An 11,485-nucleotide genomic window follows, 5' to 3' on the forward strand; every position below is an offset into this window, starting at 1 on the left:
GCTTCATTGAGAGGGGTTTCTGTACCACTTTGTGCTGCTCTTTCATAATATTTTCCTGAATAGATCCTCTTCTTGTATCCCGCCATTGTTTGGCTGATTGCCTTTGTTGTAGGGCAGAAGAACGTCTGTCTTAGCATCTGCTGTTTCCTTCAGAAGCTGCTGCTGACATTATGCAAGTGTCATGCGCTTGTTATTTTGGCCCAATCTCATGGTCATGAGATGCTCGGAGGCATTCAGACCTTATTTACATTTATATTCAATCTCCTGGCAGAACGTGAGGAGCGAGAAATGAAATCAATACAGATTTATCCCCCATAGTATAATGACTGAATGCTATAATATCATTCCTGCTGTCTTTGGGCACGATCGGCCAATCTGTATTCTGGGTGCATGAGAAGCTGGTAGTACTTTACAGCCATGGCCCAAGTATGGCTAACTTCACAACTGCGCTGCCCTCTACTGTTCAAGAAATGACTGCTACATGTGTAAGAGTCTTCTTCCCAATATCTACAGTATATCCCAACATATTCTAAAGAACCACACAATGGAAAGATTAAACCGCATCAATTGCGCAGACCCCAAGGTCATAGACACTGAAATGTAAGACCACAACCCTCAGCAGAAAATCACAGAAAATGTACTATTAGGGGGATGTGCACAAAGAACCTATACGATGCAAATTTTACACCTTGGCATTGTGAGTGAAAAATCCACAGCATTTACAATAGCAGCAAAGTGGATGAGATTTCACTAAATCTCATCCCCTCGCAGATGGGAATTAACATGGGGTATGGATTATAATTCTGCATCAATTTATGCTGCAGATTTTTACAGCAGATTTCTCCCTTTGTAAGTTGGCAACACTTTTTTGCGTAGATTTCAATGCATATATATGCAGATTTCAATGATGGTGTGCAGGTACCCTAAGTATACATTTATTGAGTGGTACTTTTAGATGAGGATGAACTGTATGTCCTCTGTATTACTGTGTGTATAATGTGGGTATGTTTTCTTTCTTCTGTATGTACTGTATACACACGTTTAGGATTTGCATGAGGAGATCCAAGTCAAATTTGAATAGACACACACGGAAATCCACAGCAACTTATTTTAGTGCTAATTTTCATACCTGTAATACGTGGATTTTCAAGCTTCTTTTTAAAATCTTTTCTGGAAATTGATTTACTGTGGATTTTAAGATCTAAACCATCAGTCATGAAAAAAAATCTGCATCATATGCAAGAGAAATAGAATTTCTTATTGACTTTAACCCCTTGGCGAACTTTTGTATGTATATTGTATGTTTGCTGTATGTGAACAAGAGGGTCACGTGGGGTGCAGGGTATGTATGAACAAGAGGGGGTAATGGGGGTGCAAACTGTGTGCGAGCAAGAGGGTTATATGGAGCGGGGAACCCCTCATTCCACCACACTCTTGTTCACCCACAGCCTGCACCATCCATTTCTTCTTCTTTCTCACACATAGCCTGCGCCCCACGTCACCCTCTTTGCTCACACACAGCCTGCACACCCATGTACCCCTCTTGCTCACACACAGCCTACACCACCCATTCCCTCCTCTTGCTCACATAGGGGGGAATGGGGGGTGCAGGCTGTGTATGAGAAAGGGGGGAATGAGGGTGCAGACTGTCTCACACACAGCCTGCACACCCATGTACCCCTCTTGCTCACAGGCAGCCTGTAACCCATTCCCCCATTGTAAACTGACCTGTACAATCCAGATAGCTCCACCCACACAATACTTTCATTCTATCTTAGTAGGTTAAAGGACCTTTAATGACGTCATGACACAGGTCCATAACTTACTAGTATAGATGCTGGCACAGGGCTTGGAGACAGCAGGCAGGAGATGTTTCGGTAGCGGTAGTTAGTGGGTGGCCCCAGCTTGGGTATAGTGGTGAAGCCAGCAATTATTGGCTTCACTACTGTTAAAAGATGCACTGTGGAGGAGGCAGCATCTCTCCTCTCTATCTTCAGGCAGCAGTCGGCGCTGCAGTAAATAGGGCCTGTTACCTGCTGGAGTTACTCCAGCAGGTAACAGCCTATTAAAAAAAAAAAATCTGCAGCAGTAGCGGGTGCCACTGGGCCCCCTAGTGTCTGCTGCTACCCCGGTGCTTCCGGTCCTAACTTTAACCCCTTCCTGCTCATTTTCGTACTATTATATCAGAGTGAGTGTAATGGTGCAGGCACAGAAGCTGTGCCTGCAGCATGCCTTCTGTATTGAGACTGTATTACACTGTCAGACCTGGTACTATCCTTCAGAGTCAGAAAATACTCTGATTCCAGCGGATTAACCTCTCAGCTGTCATGATCAATAGTGATTATGGCATCTTGGTGGTTAGAGAGAAAGATCACCCCATCTTCTGCCCATCAGATTCCCTTCAATAAAATTGTGGGGTCCAAGGGGTTGCCATGGCAGCCAGGAGGCCAATTAACGAGCTCCTGGCTGCCTTTCCCTATTGTACATAGGGATGCTATGTATGATGTAGTGCAATACTGCGGCATTGCAGTACATTGTATTGGGGATAAAGAGATTCCATGTTCAAGTCCCCTTGTGCGCCGGGAAAAAAAGTGTAAAAAAAGTTATTTTTTAAAAAAAATAAAAAAATAAAATAAATAAACCACTTTATATTTACAAAAAATACATGATGTAAAGAAACATGTTAGATATCCCCATGTGCGCATCAGTCCTTACTATCCAAAAATCACATTATTTATCCCATACGGTGAGCACCTAAAATAAAAAAATAAATAATACAAATATATACTGCAAAACGTAAATTAATCTTTTGGTCACTTCACTTTCCCCAAAGGTAGCAATGAAAAGGGAACAAGAAGTCATACAGACGAAAAATTGATATCAATAAAAATTGCAAATCAAGAGCCCTGACATATCCCCATCAACAAAGGTTATACGTGTCAGGATACGGTCACCTTGGCAAATCGATTATTTTTGAACAATGTTATGAAGCAAAATGAAAAAAAATAATGATAGAATTATAGTTTTTTTTTCACACAGACCCTCCAAAAATGTCATTAAAAGCTAATTAAAACATTATATGTACCCCAAAATGGTGCAAAATGAAAGTAAGGCACGTTATGCAAAAAATAGGCCCTCACATAGCTACGTTGACAGAATTTTTCATAGCTGCCTTATGAATTTTGAAAGGCAGACTTGGAAATTATGAAAAAGTTTAATGGCAATGGTTTACAGTACAGATTTTCTGAATTAGAATCCATGTGGAAAATCTGCAGGTAATCCTGATCATGTGAATGTACCCCTTTCTATATCCATAGAGAGATACAATGTACATAAAGGTTTTGTAACCCAAGTGGAAGGATACACTGTGTCAGGAAGGTATTGTACTACACCACAGGGGACTCACATATCGCAGATGTCACAGAAGCTTTTTAGGTGACATCTGAAGCACAAGAAGACAAGGCACAGTCAGATAAGGCAAAGGTCATGGAGAGAGGAACAAGATAAAACATCATACAGAGGGGTCCCTCAATGAGACAGAATGGACAGCCATTCTGTAGGGACAGCTCTCATCCTGGCAGACTTGAGCCATCATGTGAATGGCTGCCATGAAATACTACAAGGCTGTCACATAGGAAAAGTCTGGCTGGCAGCAGCTTCAATGTGCAAACTCATTCGTTTTGCAGGACATGCATTGTGATATGGCTTGTCTCTGATAATATCAATTCTTACAAGGGTTATTCCAGTCTCATATAGTGACGGCATAACCCTACAATATCCCATTACTTTGTATTAAGTGGGGGACCCTCATCGATCCTAGGAATGAAAAAGCCACAGGGCTGATAGAGGGCTATGACCCTAATAAAACTTTTCCCTGCACCATGGAGCATCCAGTCACCGCTGTGCAGGGAATGACACAACGTCCCTGTTCACATGAATGGGGCCATGCTGTGGGTTCCGGCTCAGTAGCTACAGCATTACTATGGAATAGATCTTTAAAGAGGACTTTTTATGACCTCTAAGCCTAGAGAATATTATATACCATTATATATCTGTTGATGCGCTGAATTCAGCACATTTTAAGTTTTTCTGGCATCTTCCCCCCTTGCAGAGATATTGGAGCTGTTCGTTTCGGCTACCTACATTACTGTACTGTCAGGTGGGCCAGCTCAGCATCATCGGGACACTTGTATGCGCTTGTACTGTGAATAGGACATGCACCACCACCCAGCAATGATTCTGAGCTGTAAGTCAGGCACTCCTAATAGTACAGTGTTATCAACAACCAAAACTAACAGCAATGGGGAAAATACCAGCAAAAGAGCACCTGACAACATTGTAATGATATATGACATACAGAATCCATTCCATATAAATGACTTACTACAAAGCAATTCTCCTTCTTAGCCTCTGCCAGCAGTTCAGCCATTCCTGGAAGAAGCACTGGGAATATGAAGGATTCCAGATATTCCCCAGGCGAACCTAATTTGGGATAATGTGTGATATGAATACTTATATCTCGTTATGGATAGTTTATTAATAACTTGTAATGCAATACTTGAGGGTATATTCACAAAGTAAATATCTGCCACTTAATATCTATTCCATACATCTGAACTTGGGTGACTCTGTAGCATGTGCGGTACTTTCTGCACAACATATTAAAATAACTGGGACCCTTACCCTGATTTGTTCACTTTCTCCTTACTTACATGTCTTTGGGTCAGGGGTTTGCTCGGATGATATATCATCACATATACCTTCATCAGGCTGACCTTCTTTTACCTGTATATTAAGTCAGATAGGATTATTACATATATTTTATATCTTCATAGAGTACATAGAATACATATACACCATACACACTCTACAGATAAGGAGGACCTCTAACCTGTCCTGACAGATCGATTTCAGTAAATACTTGTATTCTACATGAAATCATCATTCTGGGGCATCTCTTTTCAAACTCTCTTTTGCGCCAAAGCCAAGAATGGCTAAAAAAGGAATGGGAAATATATAGAAGTTCTTATACTTCTACCTTCTGCTCAATCCACTCCTGGCTTTGGCTCATAAAAAGGAAGCAAAATTTGCAACAAAAAGCTGCGTTTCCGAAACGCGGGGCCTCAGTAGGAATTGCCTGGGGATATGAAGATTATTGGACAGTATCAGATATTATACAGACACCCACCAATGGCCACGCCATATTGAGAGACGAATGTTATTGTTTGTATAATAATAATTTATACAATTTTCCTAAATATTTTCTGTAACAATTCCTCACGGTTTCTAAATCTTTGCTTGCTGTCATTAATACTGCTTACTTCCAGTGAATAAAAATAAGTGCATGGTCATGTGATATACAGTCCATGGTCATGTGGTCATGTGATGGATAGTCCATGGTCGTGTGATATACAGTCCATGGTCATGTGATGGATAGTCCATGGTCGTGTGATATACAGTTCATGGCCATGTGATGGATAGTCCACGGTCATGTGATTTACAGTCCATGGTCATGTGATATACAGTCCAAGGTCATGTGATATACAGTCCATGGTCATGTGGTATACAGTCCAAGGTCATGTGATATACAGTCCATGGTCATGTGGTATACAGTCCATGGTCATGTGATATACAGTCCATGGTCATATGATATACAGTCCATGGTCATGTGATATACAGTCCATGGTCATGTGATGGATAGTCCATGGTCATGTGATATACAGTCCATGGTCATATGATATACAGTCCATGGTCATGTGATATACAGTCCATGGTCATGTGATGGATAGTCCATGGTCATGTGATATACAGTCCATGGTCATATGATATACAGTCCATGGTCATGTGATATACAATCCATGGTCATGTGATGGATAGTACATGGTCATGTGATATACAGTCCATGGTCATGTGATGGATAGTCCATGGTCATGTGATATACAGTCCATGGTTATGTGATATACAGTCCATGGTCATGGGATGGACACACAGGTGCACAGCTCATTACAGTCACAGCACAGTAATCATACATCAGCCTGGTAATGAGCTGTGCACCTGTATATCCATCTCATGACCATGGCCTGTACATCACACGACCATGTACTGATTTTTATCCCCTGGAAGTAACAGAATGAATGACAGCAAGCAGAGATCTAGAAAACCATTAGGAATTGATAGAAAGTATATTAGAAAATTGTACAAGTTTTATTATACAAACAATAACATTTGTCTCTCACTAATGCTCTGAAAGTGGACAACCCCTTTAAACAATTTCTCTGTGTGACATGCAATCCTACAAAGGGAAACTTGCTAGCCTAGCTTTATCCCTTTATTTCAGCGGCCAACAATACCAGGAGCAGGTTGTGAGATTATCATTGTGTTATCACATGCAGAGGAAGACAAACACAAGTGCCAAAATGAACTTCCACTATGAGTCACAATTTTCCAAAAGCAAAATCCTTTACTATATAATAAAAAAGAATAAAACATGTAAATAGATGGCAGCTCTGTGACCGTAGTGAGTCACCCATATTGCCGGCAGCCTTGCTGTTAGGACAACCTATGTGTTTCTACTCACGTGTCTTATCAATGTTCCTTTAGATTTATAACCAGGAGGCAACGATGGCTGCTCCAGCTCATAGTCTAGAGGGAAAAAAAAAACACATGGATGGTTATTAGTGCTATTCAAGAAGGAAGGAGAGGACAATACAGAGAGATTTACTAATATTGTATGTCGCTTCACATTGATACAATGATTATTATATGACAAGAAGAACAGAAGATGATGTACTGAAATGTAACAAGCAATGGCACATCTTAACACATCACTGATTGTGAATGACAAATACATTGAACGACTCTTGAAGAATGGCTTGTTAACTCTTGCAGTCTTATGATGGATAAAGAAGGAAATAAATATAAGCAAAGCATGAGCTGCCTCCTGTATTCAGGGCTGACTGTATATACATGTAGGTAATAGACCAAAGACATCTATGAGGAGCATATGTCCAGTGCACTAATATAGCACATAGTAAGCTGCATTTTGCTTTCTCCAAAGTGGCACCAGATATGTGCTCCGCATAAAGGTCAAGAGGCTCTTAGATGCAAGTGACACATGCATGTGTGAAGGTTATAATCATGTAGTTTATGAAAAACAGTGTTATCCTTAAAAGTTGAATACTAGATATAGTTGCTTATGCTTGAAACTGGTATAACGTTATATGATAAGATGGTGCCTGCATCCAGGATGGGTGCAAGAAAAAACAAATGCTTGGCTTGCTGCCAGAAGACAGCTCCCCAAGGTTACCACGCAGGACCGGGAGTAGCTGGCTATATATGGAACTGCTTAAACTTTTTCTGTTTGATTGAGATGTATCACACCAATCAGGAATGAATATGAAAACTTACATTGTTGTTATCTTTCTCTGCCACTATTTAACCCCTGTGGTCTTAATAAAAGTGCGTCAGCACACAGTCCTTAGCTGAGAGTGGAATGAATACCGACATATAGAGTGGTGTGACTTCTTTACCGCCTGGCACTCAGCCTAATTAATTAGGACGACGACAGTTACCCAGGATTATTGGTCATTTAGTCATTAACACGGCTTTGACCTAATCACATGCACATGACTGAATGCAGGCTGCAAAATCCAGTACTTACATTTCCTGGCCTGTACCTAGTCAACAGACTGAGACTCCTTGCATCATAATGACCTATGAGGCTGGGAGTCCGTGAATACCATAGCTTTACAGTCCCATACCATGGGCAGGCAAAGACTCCGAGCCTCATAGATCATTATTAAGCAAAGAATCCGGTCTTCTGACCAGGTTTGGGTAGGAAAATCTGGATGATACATGGACCAGATTTTCCAACCTGGAAAGTAGGCATTGCACATTGTGCATTTAAATCAAAGGGTTTCTGTGTAACACAGGTCCTCCACAGCAAGAGACGCTCTTTGTAACCACTCTTCGCTAGCCAAGAGATGAAGATTCTCTAAACAGAACCCTTTATAGATGCTGAATTACACATGGAGTACCAGAAGTATCACTAAATTGCACCAGTCTGTACCATCTCCAACATCTCTTTGTCTGAAATGTCAGAAAACAAAGAATGATGCAGATTGCTTTGTGCACATGGTGGAAAGAAAGAAATAATCACGGTTAAAGGGGTGCTCCCATTTTATAAAGTAGGACCCCCACTAACCCTGAGAATGAAGAGGACCCACTGCTGGTGTAGTGTTTTTTGTTTTTTTTTCTGAGCAACCTTGCCTTAGTATCCACTGTGCAAATAACTGCAGTGTGGCCCCATCCAAGTAAATAGGGCTGGTTGCAAATCCCTGCACAACAAGATGGCTGGTAGCACTGACTTTCATTAAAGTGACGACATATCCTTAGAGATATGGTGTGAATACCCCTGTAAGCCAAGGCCTGGATCATGCTATGTTCAATATACACATGACTGTTGTCCAGGTCTAGCTGTAGTGGGGAGCGTCACTAATGTTGTTTCCAGAATCACATCTGAAGCTAACAATTGACTGCAATATGTCCTGTGCTGGTGCGCTTGTACCTCCATAGGGATAGGTCGTCACTTAGGTCACCAGCCTAAGTGGCTATGGACATAGAGATGTGAATTACTCCAGTTTTGCATTCAGAAATGCAATGGTAGAGAAACCTTTTTTGGCTAAGGCTCCATGTAGCGGGCTATAGCAAACAGAAGCGCTATGGGACAGACTGCAGTGGAAACGCATCACGTTTTTTTCCGATGAGCTTTTCACAGAAAGTATGCAGAGTATTCCTCTGTGGACATTCTGTCTCTATTATACTTATATGGAAAACCACTGCGAAAGAGAGTTTTCAAAAACAATGCATGTTAAAGGATCCTATCATTCAAACGCATTTTTTTTATGACTAACATGTCGGAATAGCCTTAAGAAAGGCTATTCTTCTCCTACCTTTCGTTGTCTTCTCCTTGCCGCAGTTTGCCCGAAATCCTGGTTTTTGTTGGTATGCAAATGAGTTCTCTCACAGCTCTGGTGGCGTCCCCAATGCTGCGGGAGAACTCTCTCCAGCGCCACCTCCATCTTCATAAGCAACGGCCTCTTCATCTTCTTCCGGCGCGCGGTGGGTCAAAATTCAATGCATGTGCAAGTCGGCTCCGCCCATGGACTGCATGCAGAGCCAACTTCACATGCAGGCAGCCATTTTTTTGCTATTTTTTTTTTTCTGGTCGCGTAAGCAGCCACAAAAAATGGCCGCCTACATCTGAAGTCGCATGCGTTGAATTTTGACCCACCGCGCGCCGGAAGAAGAAGATGAAGAGGACGTTGCTGACGAAGATAGAGGCGGCACTGGAGAGAGTTCTCTCACAGCATTGGGGACGCCCCCAGTGCTGTGAGAGAACTCATTTGCATAACAACAAAAAACGAGATTTCGGGCGAGCGGCGGCGCAGAGAAGACAACGAAAGGTAGGAGAAGAATAGCCTTTCTTAAGGCTATTCCGACGTGTTAGTCATAAAAAAATACGTTTGAATGATAGCATTCCTTTAATTTGACCTGCGGTAAAGCTGCATTTTCCCATAGACTACTATCGGGAGGCAAAAATGAAAAATGTAGTTTTCGATGCATTGTTAGCTCCGTTTTACTATGTGTGAGCTTTTTGTTATTGTCTTCTTCTCCCACCACTACCGTCTAATGACTACACATGATCTCACTTCCCATACACTGATAAGGCTTCCACCACATCTCTCTACGTGGTGTTTAGGAGAATGTGTAATGGCTAAGCAGCGTCCTCCAGCATGTTGCCTGTATTGTAGAGCAGCCAGCGTCTATTTTGGTCAGAGCGCGGACAACGCTGGTTTGGGGCCAGAGAAATCAGATGAGTAAATAAACAGTTTTTCATCCATCACAAGCGGAGTGTTTGTTCCCAGCTGCGCAGCTGTGCTGTCCGAGGAGGCGGCATCCTGCAGCTGTGACAGCACGGGATCCAACGCTGCCTCATATACTGTCATGTACAAGACTAGGACAGATAAATTATACAGCTGGGGATGCAAGTATTTAGACATAAGATAATAGTCTACATACATTAGATGCTCTGCCTACTATCTAATGTGTACAGGGGTGGCCCGACTCTCCTCTGAGGACAGATGTCAGAAGAGAAAAGGATTGGGTATGACGAAGTTCAACATGTCTGATCATCTGCTATCACAAGACGTAAGTCAGAGGTGTCTGGCAACAGAATGTTCCCCTCCCGTTACAGAAAACACACTCCAAATTGAGTGTGCATGTACATTGCGGGAATCAAGCGAGTAACTATTGACTAAACAGGTGTAAATCACCACAAACAGCACTGGAAGGGACAGAATAGACATTACTGGAAAATATCTCAACAAGTTGCCAGTGCTGATTTTTTGGAAAGAGGAAGGCAAGGGCCCCATGTGGCATAAACGCCATGGGTTTGGCCGAAACTGCTGCGTTTTACGGACACTGCAAAATGCATGGATGCTAGTGAATCTAATCCACACATTGAAGAAAATACGTACAGCGGAAACGCTACAATTTCCAAAACCGTTGCGGTTTTAGAAATCGCAGCATGTCAATTATACCTACGGAAATGCTAGCGGCTTCCCTACAGATATAATGGAATCAGAAAGTCTGCAGAGGATTCCCGCCACAGTTATTCCTACAGCACTTTTTTGCTGCAGTCCGCAACGGGGGAACTTAGTTGAAAGCAAGATCCCAGGAGTTTTCTGGGAATTTGATACTGATGGTATATTGTTAGTATCAGTATTATATTTGTGGGGGTCTGACTCCCGCCACACCCAACCATCAGCGGACTGAGGGTCCATTCACATGAAGGAAAATGGTGAGGAATTTGGTGTGGAATTTCAGCGCTGCAAAAAAGCCTCCCATTAACTTCAATATGTTCCTTTTCACCAAATTCCTCACCATTTTCCTCTGTATGAATTGACCCTAATAGGGGTGCTCGGGCCAAGGAGAGTCTTGTTGATGCCACGTAGTGTTAGCCACGCCCATTTGTCTAACAAGTCACGTGATTCTTAGTTGCCAGTAGGTTTCCTGCTGGCACTTGAGTATGACTTACATGGTAGGAAGGGGGGGGGAGTCTACCTAAATTACAACATGTCTTTATAGAAATTTCAGAATACAATATTGCAGTTCTCTAATATGCAGAGTTTGGATTGGTTTAGCCACGTCCCATTGGGAACTCCCCTTTAAGCCAACAAAGTTGTCTGCAGCGACAATTGCATTTTACCGAGCAAGTGCAATTACTGGAATCACTTCTGGATTTTCATGATGATTGTGTGATCTCATGAGAGCCCCCTTATATGTGATAATGTGATACCTTCACAGATCTGCTGCCATAGGCTCCGCGGTACAGGCACCTCATCGCTCGCTGCAGCCATAGCGCTGTCATAGGTTGTCATGGTAACGCGTACACAGAGACTCCTTACCCAGCGTGCGCTGCGGC

At 42.3% G+C, this 11,485-nt stretch overlaps 1 protein-coding gene across 1 annotated transcript in view; it reads right to left on the reverse strand.

Moving 5' to 3' along the window:
• The window catches only part of IQCK (IQ motif containing K), a 74,413-nt gene extending 62,971 nt beyond the window's left edge, over positions 1-11,442 (reverse strand). The window contains exons 1-4 of the mRNA XM_075285797.1: positions 11,360-11,442; positions 6,578-6,642; positions 4,713-4,785; positions 4,385-4,482 (exon numbers count right to left, since the gene is read on the reverse strand). Coding sequence (XP_075141898.1) covers positions 4,385-4,482; positions 4,713-4,785; positions 6,578-6,642; positions 11,360-11,441 — 318 coding nt within the window. The 5' untranslated portion in view covers position 11,442. The remainder of the gene's footprint in view (positions 1-4,384; positions 4,483-4,712; positions 4,786-6,577; positions 6,643-11,359) is intronic.
• Positions 11,443-11,485: the final 43 nt, after the last annotated feature.

Source organism: Leptodactylus fuscus, chromosome 8, assembly GCF_031893055.1.
Source record: "Leptodactylus fuscus isolate aLepFus1 chromosome 8, aLepFus1.hap2, whole genome shotgun sequence".
NCBI classification, from domain to species: Eukaryota; Metazoa; Chordata; class Amphibia; order Anura; family Leptodactylidae; genus Leptodactylus; species Leptodactylus fuscus.